The sequence below is a fragment of the Leishmania panamensis genome (genome assembly GCF_000755165.1).
Source record: "Leishmania panamensis strain MHOM/PA/94/PSC-1 chromosome 28 sequence".
In the NCBI taxonomy this organism is placed as follows: Eukaryota; Euglenozoa; class Kinetoplastea; order Trypanosomatida; family Trypanosomatidae; genus Leishmania; species Leishmania panamensis.
Window position 1 is genome coordinate 490,162 of NC_025874.1, and position 21,440 is coordinate 511,601.

Here is a 21,440-nt window from a genome sequence, read left to right on the forward strand (position 1 = left end):
TCGTGCTTGCATGGCGTGGCTCCCAACGCGACCACAGACGTGTAACTCACCCCGTCAAGCACAACTAAAAATGCAAGCCACACAGGCGCTGTGCAAGTATGATATGCTCTCCTGCCCACCTTCTTGAGAGAAACTCATCCCAAAACGTGCAGTGATGGAACGAGTTGGAAAAGCAGAGAATTCTATCGTGCCTTTTGCTGCCAACTCACTTCATGTCCAGCTGCTCGCTCGCATGTTGCTTTGCCTCCCCGTCCCTGCGTCACCCTCATAGGAGGGAGACACGAGGAAAAGAAACCAAAATGGGGGGAGGCGACATGTGCGACGCCGCAATCAACTGCTGGAGGTGCCCATTCTCCCCTCCCTCTCAGCTGCGTCTCCCTAAGTCAATGTAGTGTTGTGCTCTCTCCGTAGTGCCCCCTCTGTCGCCTTCATCTACGCTCGGACACCGCGGGGTATCACCCCTTCCCCGCCCCGTCATCTTTGCGTTCACCACACCCTCTGGGCGGTCGCGCCTCTCCCCTCCCCTCCCCCCTCCTCCCTCCCTACACACGCTTCCGTACAGCGCGCGTCGCCTCCAGCTCGCCCCCAGATCTTCTCCTCTCCTCACGTTTAATATGTTTCGACAGACGCCATTGTACCCCAAGGTGACCCGCTCGTGGACCAAGTCTTCGATCAGCGCTGCCACGGCACACTTTCCTGACGCCGTCCTTGCTGACCCAGCCGCGTCCCGCTCGGGGACGATCTCAGCAAAGGAAGAGCGCAGCTGGAGGCTTGACGACAACACCGTCAAAGTGGAGAAGCTCCCAAAGCACTTCCAGTTTGTCGTGCGTAAGCTGCAGCTTTACGGTAACCTTGTTCGCTTTGACCGACCGGTTGGCTGGCAGCTCCTTCTCATCCCTTGCTACTGGGGCTCCTCTCTGGCCGTAACACGCGCGCTTGTGTGGGAAGGCGCAGACCCAGTGGTGCTCTGTGCCCCATTCATTCCGTTTCACCTGGCCGTTCAGTTCTTGGTCGGCGCCTACCTCATGCGTAGTGTAGGGTGCATTGTGAATGACATGTGGGACCGCAAGTTTGATCGCATGGTCGAGCGCACCGCGCAGCGCCCGCTAGCCTGTGGCGCTGTATCCATGACAGAGGCCTCGGCAATCCTCCTTTCGCACCTCATTGCGGCCAGCGTGATTGCGCTCAACCTCTCGCCGGCAGCCCTGCTGGCCTCTGTGGCCGTCACGCCCTTATGGATCCTGTACCCCTTAATGAAACGCATCACCCACGCCCCGCAGTTGTTCTTAGGCCTCTGTTTTAACTGGGGCATCTTTGTCGGCTATGCGGCAGTGCTGGGGCGAGTCGACATGGCCGTGTGTGTGCCCATCTATTGCGCCGCAGTGATTTGGACCATCTTGTACGATACCATCTACGCCTACCAGGACCGCCGTGACGACCTCAAGTGCGGTATCAAGAGCACTGCCATCTGGATCGGGGATCGCAAGTACATTCTGAGTGCCATGGTGGCGCCCATCGGAGGGGGCATGCTCATCAGTGGCTTTCTGGCGTCGCAGTCCCTGCCGTACTACATTGGAATCATTTTGTGCATGTATCGCCTGCATTCGATTGTAGACGACGTCAACATATACGACAGCTGGTCCTGCGCGCAGGGCTTCACGCGCAACGTGCGGCTCGGCATGTACGTCTTTCTGGCGATGTGCCTGGGCAACCTCTGCTGGGCTTTCGCCTCTGAACATGAGGCGGAGCTGGACAGAAACACCGACAGCGCCCCGAAGAGCTCGATACTGTCGCGCTTTCTGTTCCTCGACCAGGAGACGCGCGAGGCGAGCTACACAAAGGGCAGCTTCACATGGGCGGACCGCTTTATGCATCCGGCCTTTGTGCAGGCTGAGAGCGCCAAAGCTGCCGGCGCCACTGAGGCACCGCCAATCCCAGCGTGGATGCGGCGCGAATACTTTTCGCAGAACCTTTCAGCCATCCTCCTCTTCTGCGGCGTGAGCGAGGAGACCGTGACGGCGTGGTCGACGTCGTCGTACACGTTCATGGACCACTACAACATGTTCTCCAAAGTCACTCTGTAGGCAGGAGGGGGGGAATAGGACAGTTGAGCCCCACACGTACCGCACTGCATCAGGAACAAGAGAGGCAGCGAAAAGGGGGTGCGGAGAGCTACCACTGCTCTCCGCCTCATCACCTCCTCCCCACCCACCCATCCACGCACACACATCCAGCACTAAGCATACCACTACGCGGATGCCTCCCCTTGACTGTGTAATACGGGAAGAGGAGAAGGACGTGGCAATACGTTATCGACTCCTCTTCAAAAATGAGTATCACAGACATGCTTTATCTCGTTTTCTTTCGCTTGCTCAACTCGCCGTAGTTATCTGCGATGGCGTTGTACATGTTATGATGGGCTGGGTGACGTTGCCTTGCAATGCGAAGCGTCGGCCGTGCATCCCTGTGAAGAGGCCTAGAGATGCACAGTGTGGCCGCAGTGATGAGCAGGTTCTGGTGGAAGGTGGCGGGTGATGAGAGAGATGAACGCAGAGGTGTTAGCACGTTACAGAGATATTGTTTACCAGCTACTCAATTCAAAGCAACCATGAAAGCTCATAACTTGTCACAGCGTGTCGGCGCTAGTTTTCTGCATCGACTACCTGTAGAAAGCGATGGACGTGCGTGTGTGCAACCTTCCCTCTCTCTCCATTTCCTCGCCTTCACCTTGAGTGTTCCAGCGCACCCTTCTCCGATTTCGTGCCCCTCCCTGCGTAGGATGGGCAACCCCGCAGAGCGCAGCACTCGTGAAGGATACGACATCCATCCGTTCACGCATCGCCAACGTGCCTTTTCGTCACGTATGAAGCACACGGTGTTCCACGACGACTCTTTCTACACTTCCTTCTCTCGCATTCATCCCCCTTCTTTCCCTCCCTCAAGGCTCGCTAGAGTTGAAGAGCACCGTCCTTGGACGTAACCAATCAGCTCACAACATCGCTGCCCCCGTCTTGACCCTTCCTGTGTAAGTGTGTGTGCGCTAGTTGCATCCTGGTTCTCTACGCCCACGCTATATACATATATTTCTCCTAGCAGCAGCTCCCAATGGGTCATGACAGAGCACCGGCAGCTGTTCTCTGAGCGGGCGGGGTTGCTACCAGCACCCACAACATCACCCAAGAGGCACGCTTCGTCCATCAAGTCCGCGTCAGATTTCCCTTCCGTTAGCGTTCGCGTTACCTCGGCGTCATCTGCGGCCACGTCGCCCCCATACATTGACGACAGAGCCTGGCTCTTTCACACCGCGCTCCTGCCACCCATACGAAAGTCAGCCTTTGGTCGCGACGGCAGCGGACAGCAGCACCCCTCCAGTGCGACACAAGAAAAACCTGCGCGACTAATCGTACGCGATGATGTGCCACCTGTGGAGCCCCCAAAATTGGAGCCGCAGGCTGGCAGCAGTGTTGAGGCCGAGCCCCCGCCGGTACTCTGCATGGAGCCAAATCGACTTTTCTTCAGCGATGCCCCGTCTCCCTCCGGTGTCGGTGAGTCACTGGCGGACCGCTACAGCCTACGCACCCTCTATACGTCCCGCTGTTCCAGCCTCGGTATGCGGTGTCCACTCGACTGTCTTCTGCGCCAGCTTCCCAGTGAGGCTGGCCAAGGTGCAGCAGATGAGCTACGCATGCTCGTCCTGCGAGACACGTACGTCCCGGCCAAGGCGTGCCAGGCGCTCACGGTGCTGTTGCCCTACTGCACCGGGCTCGAGTATATTGACCTGTCCAACGCAGGGCTGAGGAGCAAGTCTGGCTTCATGACGGGTGTGAATGCGCTACTGGACGCGCTCATCTTCGGCGTGGAAAACCACGGCGTTGGTGCGGCCCTACACACAATAGATGTGTCGTTCAACAAGCTCAGCGACCGCACCGGCTGGCGTCTCGTGCGCCTCGTCCAGCGACAGCCTCACCTGCGTGTGGTGAACACTGACGGCACTGAAATAAGTGACAGGGTGAAGACGCGCATCGACGAAGAGCTGCACAGCAGCTTGAAGGCATCCGTACCGCCGATGCTGCTCGGTGAGGCAGATGAGTAGAAAGCCCTCGTCACTACCGTGACTCAGCGTTTGGCCCTCCCCTGTTCCGCTGGCAAATCTAGGCGTGGCATCCGTGCAGCACAGCCACTTTTTCGTCGAGAGAGGCGGTCAGCTCACTGCTGCCCGCGATGGTGACGTCCTCAAGTTCGTGGGCGTCACAGCTCTCACACCGAGGTTCTTCACAGAGGCGCGCTGTAGGCAAGTCAAGCGGAGGCCAGAACAGCAAGGCGAGCCACGTCAACGCTGCACAGACAGACGAGGAGTGAGGCGGTTGAGGAGAAGGAGTCTCAGCGGCCCATCCTCAGCGACGTGGCGGCGGCACCTGAAGGCGGGCTCGAGCACCCTGTCGACAGGGACGGAGGAGCTCACGCTGCACACATCGGAGACATGGGGAGATCTGCTGTGGGAAGCAACCTACAAACAGGACCGTTGCATTAGACTTCACGCCAACAATCAATGGCCGTAGCAACACTGGCGCCTCGACTCGTGCGTCATCTGCAACACTGAGTCAGGCACCGCCGCTGGCTGAATGTTGGGTGCCGTACCCAATGTTTTTTCTCGTCTGGGTGTGTGTGCATGCGTGTCACGGGTTTTGTAAGTGGAGCGACGTTGCGCGGGCCGCTCTCAAGCGGTGCGGTGTGCGCGAGAACGCCACGGCGAGGTAGGATTCGGCTAGTACGGTGGCACTGACAGTCAGCAGAGCCTCTTGGCCACGCAGCTGCTGCAACGTGTCCTCGATCGCCAGGGGTGCGGATATGATGCTGGCAAACTACGAGATGGCCCCTCTACAGCGTCTGCGACAAAACCCTGTCGCTCCGTCGAAGGCTCCGCCGCAGGCGCGGGGGCGGTGGACGGCTCCGGAGATCTTCGGCACGCAGGTCCTCGTTCACCTCGTGTGAAAGGAAGCAGACACAGGAGGAGAGCAACATGAGGTAGAAGGTGCTCACAACGCAGAGTGGATGGAGACGATGCGTGGTCCGCCGATGCAGGCATCTTCGTCGTGTGCACACCGGATTCATTGTTTTAACGCATCTTTATTGGGGGGCTTCTACAACCCTCGTGCCTCCCTCCCCCCTCCCCTACATACACACACACACATCACCCAACCCTTGTTCGCCTTGTGCTCATGTCAACTGCTACTACTTTCACATGTAGGTCGTTTCGGTGACCTCTCTCTTTTACTGTTTCCCGTGGGAAGGCTTCGCGCAGGTACATTTTCTTCCGACAGTATTGTCTCCCTTCGATTTCTGCTGGCTACGAAATGACCTGTGTTGCTTTCTGTGCTACACGTCTCCCCCCCCCCACCCCGCTCCGTCAGACACGCACAGTCCTTATGGTGGCAGACGACGATGGTTAAGAGAGGTGCAGTGGTGAAGAGACAATTAATGTATATCATCTCTGCGCCCTCACCAACTCAGCCACTTTCTTTTATTCTTCTTTCTCTTGCGCTTTCGCAGTCCTGCGTATACAGACACACCGTTCCTTCTCGCTTCCTCGTTTTCTCTCATCTCGTACTGGCTGCGAGCCACTTTGCCCCGGACACTTTTGCTCTTACTCATTCTGGGGTTGTCTCTCCAGTGATTCCCCCATCGAACTGCGGGGACCTCCTGTGTGTATGCGTGGGTGTGGGTGTGTCCGATAGTTGATGGGTGCTCCCCTCTCTCTCTCCCTCTCTCTGGTCTCCTCCGCTCCTTTCGTGGCCGCGATGTCTCATTATTTTCCCTCCGCTTTCTCTGTTGCATCCCTTCTGCTGGCCATTCAAACTAGACAAGAGCAGTGGTGATATACATGGCATACATTGTATGTCATCGCCAACCTTGTCTTCTTCCTCCCCCCCCCCCCAATCCTTTCCACGTCCCTTTCCTCACTTGTGTCATCCTCCTAATGGAGAAGGGTGAGCGGGGCGGATGAGGGTTGGCGTCGTTTCTAAGTACAGGGACGCATCTACGCCATTCTGAAGGGAAACACAATAGCAAAGAGGCTCAGCTGCAGCCCCAGCTCACGAGCGCTTGGCCAGGCCAATGCAAACGAAAAAACGCCTGATGCTGTAGGCAGGCTTATCGCGCCTTGGCTCAGTCACCTCCTCCCCTTCCCTCATCGACCTATCATCGAGTGACGGCAAACTGTCATAGCACGTCAAAGCACGAGGAAAGCTGCGACTGAACTGCATGGAGGCGATAACCATTGGCGTGAGCAAGGGAATGGCACTGCCGTAGGAACTAAAGGGGTGCATCTTTCCTGGCAACCCACGCAGCGGGAAGGAGTCGCTGAAGGCGTGCATCAGCTTTGGCGATGGCGAGAATGACGGGCAGATGCTCGTGATGACCGGCGCCGGCTGCGTCGTGGAAAACGCGCAGGAGAGGCGCCGAAATAGGTTGGCTTCATACACCCCCCCCTCCCCCCCCTCCCCCCCCCCCACCCACACACACACTCGGAAAGGAGGCGCACGTGCAGATGGTCGTGCCAAGAGTGAAGGTCAACGTGGCAAAAGATGCTGGTGAAGACCGTCCTGCTGTAGCCACTTGCCGAAGACCGAGAAAGGTGGGAGGGGAGGAGGGGGCGGAGGCGTACTGCGAGAAGTGCTGGACGGAGTTTCTCTCTGCTGGTGCTGCATGGGTGCGTGCGCGCTGGTGTCGGACGGCAACTGTACTGCCGCTATTAAACTGCATCGGTGTGCCACAGAGGCTACAGAAAAGCATGCGCTCTCCTCTACGACATCTCTCTTTCTCTCTCTCTTTGCCCCCGCTCACTCTCCAGCCTACAAGCACAGACCCCCCCACCATCTCTCAGGTTCTCTGTGCCACATGCTCAACACTCTCAGGCTTAGAACCACCTCCTCTGCACCAGCGATGGGTGGCGCTGCCGCTGCAAGCAGCGTGCCGTTTCGCTTTGTTGCCTCTGACATGGACGGTACCATTCTCTCGCCGCACCACACACTCAGCGGGTACACGGCAGAAACGCTGCGCCGACTTACGCAAGATCGCAATGTAGCCTTCATCTTCGCTACTGGCCGCGTCTATGCCGACGTGGCCATCGTCAACCAGAACATGCAGCGTTTTTTTCGGGAGCGTCGCCAGCAGCTGCACCCGGTACCGACCACAACGGGGGCACGCACCCCCATCTACATCATCACTTCTAACGGTGCGGTCGTACACAACGCTGAGACGGGCGAGCTAGTGCTCGAGCACGCCCTCGACCCGGTCGTCGTCCGTGAGATTTATCACCTGCTTCCAGCCAGCGAGATGCGCATCAACACCGGCATCATCCAAGGAGACCACTGGTTCTACCGCAGGGACTGGGAAGAGATGCTGGAGTTCCACAAGGAATCGGGATATCGGTACCAGGTGCTAGAGTTCATCCCCGACAGTGTCGATAAGAGCGGCATCGACACGGACACACTGGTCGGCTCCCCTTCAGCCCTCAGCGGGTGCCTCAAGCATGTCCACAAAGTCTTCTTCTCGAGCTGGGATCTCTCCCTACTGGAGAAGCTCGAGCAGACGCTTCAGCAGCGCTACGGCAGCGATTTGACAGTGACCTTCTCAGCCTCCTACAACCTCGATATTACCGCCAAAGATGTGACCAAGGCATGGGCTCTGGAGCGTCTCTACGAGCAGATGGCGCCCTTACCACATGAGACGAGGTCGACAGCGACGCCAGAGCAGCGCCTTAAGGCCACAGTTGCGTTCGGTGATAACCTCAATGATGCCACGATGTTGAGTAGCGCGGGTCGCAGCTTCATCATGGGCAACTGCAACCCGAAGCTTCGGCAGCGATGCCCCAACCTGGAGGTAATTCAGACAAATGCCGAGGACGCCGTCGCCCGCAAACTGCGCGAGATATTCCACTTGGAATAGACCCTCCCTTTTTCCCAAGCCGAATGAGAGGGAGTGGCGCTGGTGTGAGGTGCACCGAAACAATCCGCACAGCATCCTGCACCCCTGTGCTGCTACTGGTTGCCGTATCTCGCGGCTTTTCTCACCAGAGTGCACGTATCCGAAGCACCGCAGTCCTCACCCAATTGCACGTTCGTGCATTTGCCACGTACAAGGTCACCCATAGAGTTCCGCCGCAAAACAAGCATGTGTGGGGGGAGGGGAGGGGAGGAGAGGGGCCCCCTAGGAGTAAAAAATCCCATTAAATTTTCACTTGCTTATTGCTCCTCTCTCCTCTCTCTCTCTCTCGTTGTGATTTGTTTTTCTCTTTCTCTCTCCGCGTACCTCTCGCAACCCCTCTACCAAACGAATCAAAGCGCGTACGTTTACCTAAACTGTGCAGGCACAACCTCCTCCACCCAGTGACAGACAGGTGATAGCTGACTCAAGTCACGATCACTGTCTCCTCCTCTCATCATTCTTCTTGGGTGGGTAGCGCAATGCCACCTCCGTTTCGCTATGTCATCACCGATATGGACGGCACATTGCTGTCGCCGGACCATGTGGTGAGCGACTACACCCGTGACACGCTCAAGACGCTCGTGCATCAATACGGCGTAATACCCATTTTGGCGACGGGTCGTATCTATGCTGATGTGAGCATCGTCGGTGATAAACTCAAGAAGTACATTTGGGGTGATGACACGGCAGTACCCGGCGCCCAGGCGTCTGCTAGCCCATCGAGAGCTCCAGAGCTCTACCTGGTAACCTCCAACGGCGCTGTGGTGCACAACGGTGTAACACGCGAAGTCGTCTTTCAGACCTCCATCGATCCTGTACTGGCGGAGAAGCTGCTCCAGATTCTGCCGAGCGACGAGACAGTTGTGAACACAAATGCCTACCAGAATGATGACTGGGTGTGCCGCATCAACTGGCCGGAAATGCTGACTCTTTACAAGGAGAGTGGATTTCGCTTCATTCATGTACCCAATCCGCTCCCGTCGTCGATGTACTCATCAGCCTCGGTTGTGGCATCGTCCGCTGCGACAGCGCGCGGTATTGCGATTGGCAACTACACAGGTATTTCCAAGATCTTCTTCATTACCGACGACGCCGCTCGTCTGCAGGCACTTACAGACGAGGTGCGCGTCATCGCCAAAGCCCACGGTGGTGCACCGGTGTCGCTAACCTTCTCGATGTCGGACTGCCTGGACATCATGGCGAGTGGCGTGACGAAAGGCGAGGCGCTGAAGAAGCTCTTTGGCATCATCCTGCCGCCGAAGGATGGAGTTGATGTTGTCGCCGACGCCCTCGCGCACTCTATTGCGTTTGGCGACGGACTCAACGATGCAGAAATGCTCGCAGCCGCCGGTAAGGGGTGTGTCATGGGAAATGCAAACCCAAAGCTCATTGCGCAGCACCCGGAGCTGGAGGTGATTCTTCCAAACGCCGAAGATGGCGTCGCAAAGAAGCTACGAAGCGTGTTTAATCTTCCGCTCTAACGAGGCAACCGAAGATGCGAGTCAGTCGACGAGGCCCCTGCGACCCTCAAGCCTCGTTTTCTTCGCAGACACGCATATCGGCGCGTATTGAACGCTTGTCTACCTCGTGCTGTCTTGCTTTCTCAATTTCATTTTTTAGTTCTTCCCAGGCTGGGCTTCTCCTTCTCCCTCTGTCATGTATCCTATGCATGGGCCTGGATGTATATGTGTGTCACTTTGTTTTCGCTTGCTACTGTCCCCCCTCCCCTCCTCCTATTCTGGAGGACACACATCCAGGGCGTTTTCTCCGTGGCATCTCCCTCACAACCCGCTCTTCTCCTCCTTAGGCTCAAGAGGGGGGAGCACATTCATGGCAAGAGAACGAACACTCGTCCATACACGTATGCTGACGCATGCAGGCATTTATGACGCTGGCACATCAATTTAATATAAAGGGCAAAACAGAACGGCAACGTTTCTCTCGGATAGCCTCCCCCCCCCCGCCTAAATACATAAATATATAGATATATATATATAGGGAAAGAGAGAGGAAAACGACATCTGTAGATGGAGTGCTCAGGGGGGAAAGAGCGGCACACACACACACACACAGCATACGACGCAGGGGAAAACGTGCTCACCCTCACCGTTGCGCGACGCCACCAGCGTGTAGGAGAGCGGAGAGGGTGTCAGTGTCGCACGTGCGTGTGATGGACCGTTGGGTACTCGCGTTTTCTTGGGGGAGTTATGCTTTCTATTACATTGCGATATCATCCACGCGCATCTCATACGCCGACTTTGTGTAAGCGTACGCGCCTACCCCTTTCCTTTTGTTTTTTTTGGGGTCGAGTATCCTCCTCTCGTGTTGCACGACGCTAAAACGATTCATCTCACACGATAAGCATGCGGCACTGACTTGGTGTTGTGCTTCACATGTTCCGCAAGGAAAGAGATCTATGAAATTGGCACTAGCGACTGAATTTGCTTTACGGCCAACGAGGACTTTGGCCCCATCACTCCATCTCCCTCTTTCCCCTTGTAGCATAGAGCCTTGTCGCTTTGCTCGTCTTGGAGTCGCTCCTCTGCAACACTCTTTCACCGGGAGTGCGTGACCTACCCTCACACACTACACAAATGCCATTTATGCCCACCGCAGCCGCACAATCCGGCAACTGCACCGCTCACTTTTCTCTGCCTTACCACCTTCTCACGATAGTGCCGTCCCCCCTCCACCTCAGTCATAACGGCACACTTCACGCGCACGCGCACGTCCTCTCTGACGGTTGTTCCCACCCACGGAGTTCTTTTTAAAGTTGCATATTACCGTATCTTTTCTTTTTCTCAACCATCTCAATAGACGCCCTGATGAAGGGGCGAAACTGCCGTGCGTGGTATCTCATGGTCCAGCACCCCTCCCCCTCTCCCACTCTCTCTGGGGAGGACCCAGGCAGCCCCCCTCCCCCCACCCCTGCCAATGCCGCACCACTTCTGGTCGCGACAGGGTCAGGCGCCTACGACGTGGGGAGGCCAGAGCGATGAATCGCTGCTGATGTCCAGCGGTGAGGTCCCGGATGGCGTGGGGTCGGAGCGACCTGCGACCGTGGACCGATTTGTGTCTCCGCCCATATTACCAGCAGCGTGTCCGCGTCGCTCGAGCGCATCTCACCCGGCCCTCGCTGCCTGCTGTTGGGGATGCCTGAGCCACCCCGAGGGGGATGCCCCCCTCCTCCCTCCCCTCCTCCTAGGTGGCGACCGGCACCACGGGAGCGGCTGTGAGGCGGGGTGAGCAGCGGTGGGTGGGTAGAGCGTGTAGCCGAGGCCGTGCTGGGATGACTGGGTCGGCGCACGGCTGGACCGCGTGCCTACCGCTGCCTCGCACCAGCCGGTGGGGCCCGTGAAAGGCCGTGGGGGGGGTGGAATGAGACATTGAGCTCATTGCTGTACGGCAGAGAATGGACGTGTTGAAAAGTCAAATTCCTCTTTTGTGGATCTGCGAGCACCTCCAGGAGGCGCAAAACTGCGCATCACCAGAAAGAGGACAAAATAAGCCGTCACGTCTGCCGGCTGCATGTCGAAGGAAAAGCGTCAGCGCCTCTCAAGGAGCCCCGTCTCCTCCCTCTCCTGCCTAACGTATTGACACCGCTCTTTTGGCTGTTGTGTACATCGGTGTCGTGCTTGTAGTGACTCACCGCCGACAGTCGCGCACTTACACGGGCGTCATCTTAGGACTGCTATAATGACTGTGGCGCGTGCCATATTTGCAGCCATGGACTGCACACTACCTACGAACCACGCCGTGTCCTGCCTCTACGCAGGATGGGGTGAACCGCCTGCGCAACAAGCGGTCGGACCTCACGTTGATTGCGACCACGGGCAAGCTGCATTCGCCGATTATCGGCCTCTTCGGTGCGCCCCATCTCTAGCCTGACTGCATTGGGCCAAAGAATAGCGCCGCTGGGCGCCATGGTGAAATGCTCCAGTGCGTTATCCTGCAGACGATGCCGATGGAGTCGGTCCGCGCGGTGCTGACCGTACACCGCCCCCTGCAGGTTCAAGAGGCGTGGCAGCATCGCGGCAGCAGACTGACTCAAACGCAAGAGGGCAAGAAGACGGGGGCGGTATGCGCCTCATCACCCATCGCAGAGAAAACACGACAGTGCTGCAGACGGCACGTAAGAAGCGTAGAAGGTGAAGGTCCTCACGGCAGAGCTTCCAAGCGCTGTCACGGACATGTCTGGCGCTGATGAATGGGTAACTACAGTCGTGGTGAATGGGCCACAGGGGTTCCTACGACCTGACTCTCCGCTCTTGCGTTGTAAGTCATGTGGTGGACAGAGATGTGCTCTTCCACAAGGTCTACAGTTTCTTCTTCTGTGGTTCTCCAATGAGCTGCTCCTCCTGAGCGAAGCGGTCCTGCAGGACGAGTTTGCCTAGAAAGACTCCCACGCTTTCACTCTACCGTTCATTCTCGGCGAGGCGCTGCCCGGAATGGGCAAAGCATCTAAATGCGAAGGACGTTCTTGAGTTCTTTCACCTCACCCCTGGAGATGCGATTGCGTTTGACGGTGGCATAAACAACCTGCGGATGCTCAAGAAAGTGGGGGTGGGCATTTGATGGTGGGGTGGAAAAGAAGCTCACATGGAACTCTGATGTCTTTCAGGGGGGAGTGGTGCTGCATTCCCCCTCGGTGTGTCTCCATGCCGGAATGATCTTGGACGCAGTCTGATGCTTGTCGCCACTTCATACCCCATCGTTCATGCGGTGTGTGCCTGTGCATACCTGCATAAACAGAGATGCGCGTGAAGCGATCAGCGCACAGGGTAAGGGAGAAAGCGGCGGGAAACGATAACAATGCAAGCAGCTCGCAATGTGGGTGTATGGGGAGGAGCGGGGATGGGAGGCTGGTACTGGAAGGCACCGCGAAAGCCATCAGAGAAGAGTTTCGCGCGAGTAGACGATGTTTGCTCTGCAGTCCTCTCTATTCATGAGGACGTGTGGCATCACACACCAATATGCACCCGGGCTACCCAAGGCATGCGCTTGAAAACGTTCCCATCGTCGTTTCAGTCCTTCTTCCGCTCTCTCAACCTTCTTGCTCCTTCCTCTATTGGCTTCCATCCGCGTTCACCTCACTAAAGGCTCATCAGAGTGTGTGCAGAAATGCTCAGCAGAGCGCGTCTGCTTCGAAAGATTGTCTTTTATCACCAAACAACGCCAGAAGTCTGGACGGCGTGACTCGTAGTGTTGGCAAGCTCGCTCATGTAGTTCCATGTTTTGGCTCTTTTTCCTCCTCCTCCTCTCTCCTACGCCGACGCAATGGCACCGGCTAAGATTAAGGCTGTGTTCGTGGACCTGGATGGCACTCTGTTCGACTCGCACCACTTCATTAGCCTCCGCACCGCCACTGTGATTCAGGCACTCAAGGAGCGAGGGGTCGCCTTCATTGTTGCCACAGGACGTCCATTTCCTGACGTGTTTGGCAACCTCGCCAAGGCGAATTTGAGTCCGGATTTCATCATTACCAGCAATGGGGCTCGCATCCACGACGCCCGGCAGAACACCCTCTTTGCGGGGGACATCAACACTGAGAGCGTCTGCCGACTCTTTCAGCTGTCGCCGCACCTCACGGATGAGGGAGTGGTCGATCCAGCAGTGCAGGCGCGACACATCTTGTTTAACGTCAACTGTGGGGATCGATGGTTCACCAACGAGTGTGTTGCAGAAGTCCGTGCAGCCTTTCACACCTCATTCATCTACGAGCAGGTTGACCCAATGACACAGACCACCGAGACACTCAAGGGCACGCACAGCATGTGGATCCGCGGCGCGCATGCGGATCTAGTGTGCGTGAAGAAGTACGTGGACCGCGAACTTTCCCACGAGGTCACCTGCACCTTTGCATTACCTCATATCCTCGACTGCTTTGCCAAGGGTATCAACAAGGGCGTCGCGATGCGCACGGTGTGCACACACATTGGCATCGCTCTCAGCGAGACCATCGCGTTCGGCGATGGCATGAATGATATTCAAATGCTGGTGGAGGCAGGGCAAGGTTTTGTTATGGGGAATGCGGCAGAGATGGTGAAGCAAGCCGCACCGGAGCTCCCCGTTATTCCGTCAAACAACGAGGAAGGCGTTGCGTGGCAACTCGAGGAGCTGCTGGTGGCAGACGCCTTCGTCGAGTGTTCGCGGAATAACGAGGCAGCGGTGTCTCAATCGGTTTGAGGAAACGGGAAGGACGCGCGTGCGCGACAGTGTACACCAATGGCAAAGCGCCTCCTCATCTTGGCCCATCAATACGGTGGGAGCGAACTTGGAAGACCCCTACCTGCCTCACCTCCTTTGCCCATCCTCGATACCTCCGCCCATGAACTGCTACGCTCTTCCCCCAGCTGTGACATTGTAATCACAGCCTCCCCCCCCCCCCACACACACACACACCCGCCTTTTCAACACTAACGACGCACCATTGAGTGCGCACATCATCCATTCGTGTATGTGTGTGTATGTGTGTATGTTTATTGGCTTCTTTTGTCTGTGGCCCTGAGCTCACAAGGGCGCAGCTCGATGAATCATTAAGATGATCGGTGCACGAGAGGCTAAGAGCCAGGGAACAGCAAAATGACCTCCCACGTTATGAAGGAACACCGCCTCACTCCCACCCGCCTTTTTTTGCCTTGTCCAACCGAAGAGAACGGAAAAGCACAGCGCACTTAACTACATCAGTGGAATAAAGCAGAAAATCGAAAGAGTCCTGCACAAGAGCCAACAAAGAGAGCGGGAAAAGGGCACATGTCCAACAGAGTAACGTCAGGAGGCGCACAAAAATGGTGATCTGCAGCCATCTTAGCACAACCGCTGGAGACACACACACCCTGCAGCACGAAAAGAGTCGCCGAGGTCACGCATCGCAGCTGGCGTTGCTCATCCCCCTCCGTCCTACCGGTTCGAGTTCCATGCCATGTTTCCTCCCCAGTCGAACACATACGCAGCAAGAGCAGGCTCAGTACTTCTACTTTCCCCACGTCCCACTCACCAATGCCTCTCCTTCTCTTTCTTTCTTCACTTCTCACTGCTCATCCTCAACCCTCCCCCTCCAGTGCCTCCGCCCCCCATCTGCGTCTGTTATGGGAGTGGCCAACCCGGCGCTGCGCCCCGCCCGCTTCGCTCGCGCTGCGCGGGCGTTCCACGTCGGGTGTCTGTGACTGCGGCCTCCCCTCCCTTCTCGAGGCCGCAACGCCGTCCGGAAACACAGGCCCCACAATGCGAGCCTGGCGTATCGCGCACGGACAAGGCACCCAGAGGTCGGAGGACCAGGGAGGGGTCGGCGTGCAGGGTGCCGTACCGAGTGAGCCCCAGCGTGTGTGTCTGCGAGGCGTGGGATGCAGGCAAGGTACAGGGCCTCGGTGGGCCCTGACCTGGGGCTGGCCCACTTCCTCCTCGAGCGCATCTCACCCGGCCCTCGCCCGGACCACGCCCTGCGACCCGCACGGCAACACGCAGCCGAAGGAGGAGCAAGGCAAGGGCGGGGTGGGGGGCGTTAGGCGCATGGCCCGCTGCGACGGCAAGACGGCTCGTCCTGGGGGACCAGGGCTACGCCGCAAGGCAGCACAAGGGTGCGGGTGGGCTGCGGTTGTGCGCGTTCAGGCGAGGACTGGTTTGTGGCATAGAATGGCAAGAGCGAAAGCGAAAAGGTACCCATACTCGGTGGTCTGCACGTGCTGTGGAAGTTGATACCTTCCTCGGTTGCGTATCATGTGCACACCTCCTGATGCACTACGGACCTTGTTAGTCACAGGCAAGAAGGCGTGCAGGTCTCTCTGAGTCTCTCTGTGTCTGTGTAGGCTCGAGGTCTTTATCACAGTATTTAGGCACCATCCTAGGTAGATTCGCTGTTGTTTGGCGTCTCCTCATGTCGATTGTGCTGCGCTTCTCATGCTGGTTTAACCAGAGAAGACATTCTTTGTTGTGATTCTTCGCCTTGAGTGGTGTGGCCCCGTGAGGGTTCGCCATCTTGAAAACGCGCAGAGGACATCACTCGGTGCATCCCGCTCTTCCTCTTAGTGTGGAACTTCCCCTCCTGATTACCCGCACCCCCCCCCTCCAAAGCGTGCAAGCGACTTCGTTTGCATGCGATAGGGCGCCCACCACCCCTCGTGCACACCAGGATGAACGTAACTGCAGTCGCAGCAGACGACGCAAACCCTCTCGACGCTCCTTCGATGCCACCCCCTCTCCCCCCTTTTAGCAGCACACTAAAAGAGGCCCCGGTAAAAAGGCCACAACACGCCTTTCACCTCACACTTCTTTGAGTCCGCGTTCTCGTTCGCCTCTCTCGCCATCGCCGACTCCTCCCTCTCTCCACCCTCTTCCCTCTGTACGACTGATCATCGTCATGACCATCAAGGCTATCGTCACAGACCTCGACGGTACACTGCTCAACCAGCAGCACTGCATCAGCGACTATACCGTTAAAGTCCTGAAGAGGCTCAAGGAAAAGGGTATCTGTTTTATCGTGGCCACCGGTCGCCCCTACACGGAGGTATTCTACAGGATTCGCAAATGCCAGCTAGAGCCAGACTACATCATCACCAGCAATGGCGCCCGCATCCACGATGGCGCTTTCAACCTCGTGCGTGAGCACAACATTCGACCGGAGTTTGTGGAGTCACTCACGCGTATTCGCACCATCAAGAACTCTGCGACAGGTGCTGAGCTTCCGAAAAAGTCCATCACAAACATCTATCGCGAGGCTGAGTGGCTGACGGACAAGAGCCTGCCCGAACTGAGCGCCGCCTTCCACGATGACTTCCACTGTACCGACCTCCGTGAGGGCCTGTACGAGCTGCAGGCCGCGGAGCTGCACGGGGTGCATGAGGTGTGGTTCATCGGCGAACGCGACGAGCTGGTGCAGCTGGATAGTGCGCTCCGTGAGCAGCACTCAGGCCATCTTAGCTGCACTTTTTCCCTCCCCTACATTTTAAACTGTGCCCCGGCTGGTGTTAACAAGGGCAACAGCATGCGCGAGGTAGCAGAGGTGCTGGGGTTGACGCTGGATGAGGTAGCCTGCTTTGGCGATGGCATGAACGATGAGTCGATGCTGCAGATAACCGCGACGTCCTTTATTACGGCAAATGGGCAGCAGGAATTGAAGGAAGCCGTGCCCCACGCGCAGATTATCGGCACGAACGCCGACGATGGTGTGGCCAAGAAGCTGGAGGAGATGTTCCTCTCGTCCTAAGGTAGTGTCATCGTCCCTCAAGGTAGGAGTAACCACGAGCCTGTAGAAATGAGCGTAGAGCGGCAGGTGGAGAGAAAGACTTCACCTTTTACCGTCGGAGGCGAAAGCGGGGGAGTCCACCACTCCCCTGGGCTCCGGCGCAGATAGGCAGTCTGTCGCATAGACAATGTTAAGGCGGCTGTGTCCGCGTTTGTCTCTTCCCTCGTCCCTCACACCTCTATCACGCACCCATACATCCATACACACATTCTCTCTCTCTTTTACTTTGTCGTGTGTGCCCTTCAATCTGGGAGTAACACTGAAATAAATTTTTAAAAAAAGCCGGACGGCATACTCCTTCGGATTCGATACGCGCCATTCTGTGCGCAGAGAAGAAGCGCTGTGCATCCTGACGAGCGTCTTTTCGAGCACAGATGTTGGATGGTGTGCCACCTTCTGCCCTTCACCTAAAGAATTTCCTACCTTTGCCTGAATGAGAACACTTATGCCATGAAGGGGACAAGCAAATGGTGAGCTGCGTTAGTAGAGACGGACACCTCGTCCCACCTTGAGAACATGTTCAGCACCACCCGACGCACCTCTCGCCTGATCTCAATCTTTGCTCCTTCTCTCCCCCCAACAGCCCCTCGCTCTTCACCCGCCCCCTCCCTTCTGCCTTTCTTCGAATTACGCTTACATCTTCGCATCCCCCCTTCCCCCACGCACACACACACACGAAGTTGCACGCGACTGCTCACTCATTCCTCCTCCCTCTCCCTTTCTTGCCTCTCTCTTTCCTCTCATACGAAAGGGAAAAACACAGCGCATAAAAGGACAAGCGAAGGGGTAACAAACCAACAAAGCCGCACGCGCGCGCAACTCCCTATTCGACTTCACTGTTTGCTTTCCTGCTGTTGGCGGTGGTGCAACGCTTCGTAGAACTTACTGATTTCGTCTTTTTGCTCTCCTCTTCTCTGCTTGTTTTTGCTTCTATTGCTCCTCTCCCCTTTGCCTTCGCCACCCTCCCCCCCCCCAACCCACTCACCCAAGCGTGACTTCTCAGTCCCTTTCTTTTCCTCCTCGCATCCCCACCCCACCCACCTCTTTAGTTTCCCCTGTTGCTGCTTCTCCCTCTTTTTCTCTTTCTGTATCTACGGCTAAGTGAGTGCACCCTCTCTCACTCTCGTTCTCTGCCTCCCTTTCCTTCTGTCTGACCCCTCCGCCCTCCCCCCCTCCCCCCGTTGCCCCTTGGAGGTGGTAACTATAGCCGAACAATATAGTTAAAGATACCGCTCTTGTTTCTCATGTTGGTGTGTTCTTTTTCTCACTGTTGAGTTATTCGGCACGTGAGCGCAGTGGCCCTGTACTTTGGTTATTTTGGGGGGAGGGAGGTGGTTTCTCTCTCGTTCATTTTTCATCTTTCTGTATTAGTGAAGCTCCTCTGTGTCTCTGTCTGTGTGTGTGTGTGTAGGTGTGTGTGTGTGTGTGTGTGTGTGTGTGTCAGCCTCACGTGTGCCCACCGCTCTGCCCCCTTTGCTCTTTTCTTCGTTTGCGAGTGCATACTCTCTTCCGGCATCCCTCACTTCCGCTTTCCACATCTCCCCCGTAGACTCTGCCTGCCCAATTATGGCCAACTCAGAGCACGTCGTTGCTTCCACAGTGTACGCACGTAAGCCAAAGGGAGTTCGGGTACCAACAGGTCTCAACCCCTACAAGCTTGTGGCGTGCGACATGGATGGCACCCTGCTCAACAGTCGCCACTCCATCTCTGACTACACCCGCACCGTCCTGTCGCAATTATTGGCGCGTGGCGTGCACATCATCTTCGCCACGGGCCGCCCCTTCACGGATGTCTATCGCATTAAGCGCCGTCTTAACATCTTCGCGGCAGCCAAATCAATCCCAACGCCGGGTTTTCAAGTGGTGACGCCTGTCGCGGCTTCGCCGGCGTCGCGCTATCCATCCGGCTCTACAAGCAGCAGCTGCAACAGCGGGTTACCGCCGAGCCCGTCCTCGGCATGCTCGGGGACGGAGTTCAACAACACAGAGAAGATCATCCCACGTTGCTTCGCCATCACATCCAATGGGGCATGCATCTACAACGAGGTAAACGAGCGCATCTACGAGCGCACCATTGATCCGCATATTGTGCAGGAACTCTACTTGATGTTCATGGACGACCCCGAGGTAAACATCAATGTCTTCCGCGGTGTCGACGAGGCGGACCGGCAGCAGAAGGGCTACATCAACCCAAGTGACCAGCCTGGAGACAAGGCTAGTGAGGAGTGGATCTGCCGCTACCCAAGCGACCTCGAGGCCGCCCTCTACAAGGAGTCGCGATTCACCTTCCGGGTTGTTTCCAACCTGGAAAAGACGTTCCCAGTGGACCACGTGAGCGAGATCTTCTTTCTCTGCTACAACCCCGAGAAGAGCTCTATGGTGGAGTCAGGCATTAACAAGCGAATGGCGGAGCTGACGCAAGAGCTGAGTCTGGAGACGTCGGTACGCGTGGCACCGTCCGCGACCCACTGCCTCGACATCGTCCCCTCCGACGTCAGTAAAGCATCAGCGCTGCAGCATGTTCTCGACAAGCTTGGCTTGACAATGGATGACTGCATCGCCTTTGGTGATGGCCTCAACGACGTGGAGCTGCTCTCCTCGGTGGGGAAGGGGATCATCATGGCAAACGCCCACCCACGACTGAAGGAGAAGCTGCCGCACCTCGAGGTGATTGGCCGCAATGATGATGACGCCGTCGCCCACAAGCTCAGCGAAGTCTTCGACATCGATGTGGAGTGTGATTATATGGATACTCCCCTCAAGTCTTCTCCTTGACGAAGTTGACCTGAACAGACACTCCACACGCACAGCCAGAGATTGAAGAAGAGGTCACACATGGTGGTATGGAGTCAAGTTAGCGACTCCTCATGAGCACGCCGCTTACCCCTTCACCACCTCCTCCTCCTTCTCCTCCCTGACCCCTGCTGCGCGTCTTTGTGCCTGGAATAGTTCGCTTCACTGGCTTTTGTGCGCACTAAATCATGTCCCCTTTTTCCCCCTTCAACCACCTAGTCCTCCACCCACGTCCCTTCACCTTAGCACCAGGGAAACTTCGTGTGAAGCTCGACAAGATAGCTGGACCGCTTCACGTCATCAACTGCGGCCGACGATGTATTCCTTGCAGCTTCCACAGAGAAGGTGGCTCTAGAACGGACCCTACACTTGGCCTTCTGCAATGCAGAACACTGCACAGCGCTGGATGCCGCTGGCCTGAGTGATCCCTAAAACTAAGCGCCCACTTCCTGGTTTGCGACGCCGCCACCGACTGAAGCGCTCCGTTGCACGCACGCAGCAAGCACCCCTCCCCGTTCTTGCAGAGCCCCCTCGCTCGCTGTGAGCAGACGGTGCAGCAGGGACAGACATCAAGTCAGGAGCGAGCACGAGGCTGGGGCCTGACCTGCTGCGAGGGCAGCTGGGCCCGCTCAGATGCAGCAGAGCACGTGTGGTTGGTGCTGCTGACTCTCTCTCCCTCCTCGAGGCGTGCAGCCCAGCCGACGCCGCCTGGCGCCGATCGCGCAGCACGCAGCCGAAGGAGGAGCAAGGCAAGGGCGGGGTGGGGGGCGTTAGGCGCATGGCCCGCTGCGACGGCAGGACAGCTCGTCCTGGGGGGCCAGGGCTACGCCGCAGTGCGACACAAGGGTGCGGGTGAGCTGCGGTTGTGCGCGTTCAGGCGAGGACTGGTTCGTGGGAGAGAGGGAGTACATCAAAGTGTGTCAGTGGTGTGGTACTTTTCCTCTACCAGAGATTCATGGGGGGAGGGGGGTTCCTCTGTACGCCAAAGGGGCTTATTTGAGTTCACGCTAGCTTGACTGCCCTCTCTCACCATCCAAGGGAGTCGAGGTGGTGCAGCGCAGGATGTCCGTCCTTTTCCTCCCCCTCTTTTTTGTTTCTTTCCATTGATTCTCTGTCATATATACTCTCTTGATTACTTCGCTGGACTGTGCTCGGGCTGCGCTGGTAGATGTCGTTCAGCAAGTATAAATTAGCAGGCCTAGACGCGGAGCAGAAACAGCGCGCACAAGTGCCCGTGGTGTGTGGAAATGGACGACACGAAACGACCCCAAATAGAAAAATGGAGTGAACGCAGTAATGATGCCACGCCCCTCCACCCCGGATCGCATTTTGCGAGGAGGAAATCAGCAAGGGGGGACGCGCAGAGGCAGAGAAGCAGAAGCGTGGTGGCTTTAGAGGTCTCTCGGGGAGATCCTTGTAT

General features: G+C 57.0%; 7 protein-coding genes across 7 annotated transcripts, besides 3 other annotated features; all 7 read left to right on the forward strand.

The window, feature by feature from the left end:
• Nucleotides 1–614: 614 nt before the first annotated feature.
• On the forward strand, nucleotides 615–2,084 carry LPMP_281410 (prenyltransferase, putative; the record flags this gene model as incomplete). The annotated part of the gene is made up of 1 exon (XM_010702179.1): nucleotides 615–2,084. One exon carries the CDS (start codon nucleotides 615–617, stop codon nucleotides 2,082–2,084), a length of 1,470 nt encoding a protein of 489 aa, XP_010700481.1.
• A 1,028-nt stretch (nucleotides 2,085–3,112) lies between these two features.
• Nucleotides 3,113–4,093, forward strand: LPMP_281420 (hypothetical protein; the record flags this gene model as incomplete). The annotated part of the gene is made up of 1 exon (XM_010702180.1): nucleotides 3,113–4,093. The coding sequence occupies one exon, from the start codon at nucleotides 3,113–3,115 to the stop codon at nucleotides 4,091–4,093; it is 981 nt and encodes a 326-aa protein (XP_010700482.1).
• Nucleotides 4,094–7,140: 3,047 nt separating this feature from the next.
• LPMP_281430 (hypothetical protein) lies at nucleotides 7,141–7,947 on the forward strand (the record flags this gene model as incomplete). Its single annotated transcript, XM_010702181.1, has 1 exon — nucleotides 7,141–7,947. The coding sequence occupies one exon, from the start codon at nucleotides 7,141–7,143 to the stop codon at nucleotides 7,945–7,947; it is 807 nt and encodes a 268-aa protein (XP_010700483.1).
• A 518-nt stretch (nucleotides 7,948–8,465) lies between these two features.
• LPMP_281440 (haloacid dehalogenase-like hydrolase-like protein) lies at nucleotides 8,466–9,467 on the forward strand (the record flags this gene model as incomplete). Its single annotated transcript, XM_010702182.1, has 1 exon — nucleotides 8,466–9,467. One exon carries the CDS (start codon nucleotides 8,466–8,468, stop codon nucleotides 9,465–9,467), a length of 1,002 nt encoding a protein of 333 aa, XP_010700484.1.
• A 1,339-nt stretch (nucleotides 9,468–10,806) lies between these two features.
• Nucleotides 10,807–11,410: a repeat region.
• A 1,853-nt stretch (nucleotides 11,411–13,263) lies between these two features.
• LPMP_281450 (haloacid dehalogenase-like hydrolase-like protein) lies at nucleotides 13,264–14,172 on the forward strand (the record flags this gene model as incomplete). Its single annotated transcript, XM_010702183.1, has 1 exon — nucleotides 13,264–14,172. The coding sequence occupies one exon, from the start codon at nucleotides 13,264–13,266 to the stop codon at nucleotides 14,170–14,172; it is 909 nt and encodes a 302-aa protein (XP_010700485.1).
• Nucleotides 14,173–15,313: 1,141 nt separating this feature from the next.
• Nucleotides 15,314–15,590: a repeat region.
• Nucleotides 15,591–16,342: 752 nt separating this feature from the next.
• On the forward strand, nucleotides 16,343–17,188 carry LPMP_281460 (haloacid dehalogenase-like hydrolase, putative; the record flags this gene model as incomplete). The annotated part of the gene is made up of 1 exon (XM_010702184.1): nucleotides 16,343–17,188. The coding sequence occupies one exon, from the start codon at nucleotides 16,343–16,345 to the stop codon at nucleotides 17,186–17,188; it is 846 nt and encodes a 281-aa protein (XP_010700486.1).
• A 1,605-nt stretch (nucleotides 17,189–18,793) lies between these two features.
• LPMP_281470 (haloacid dehalogenase-like hydrolase-like protein) lies at nucleotides 18,794–20,002 on the forward strand (the record flags this gene model as incomplete). Its single annotated transcript, XM_010702185.1, has 1 exon — nucleotides 18,794–20,002. One exon carries the CDS (start codon nucleotides 18,794–18,796, stop codon nucleotides 20,000–20,002), a length of 1,209 nt encoding a protein of 402 aa, XP_010700487.1.
• A 509-nt stretch (nucleotides 20,003–20,511) lies between these two features.
• Nucleotides 20,512–20,919: a repeat region.
• Nucleotides 20,920–21,440: the final 521 nt, after the last annotated feature.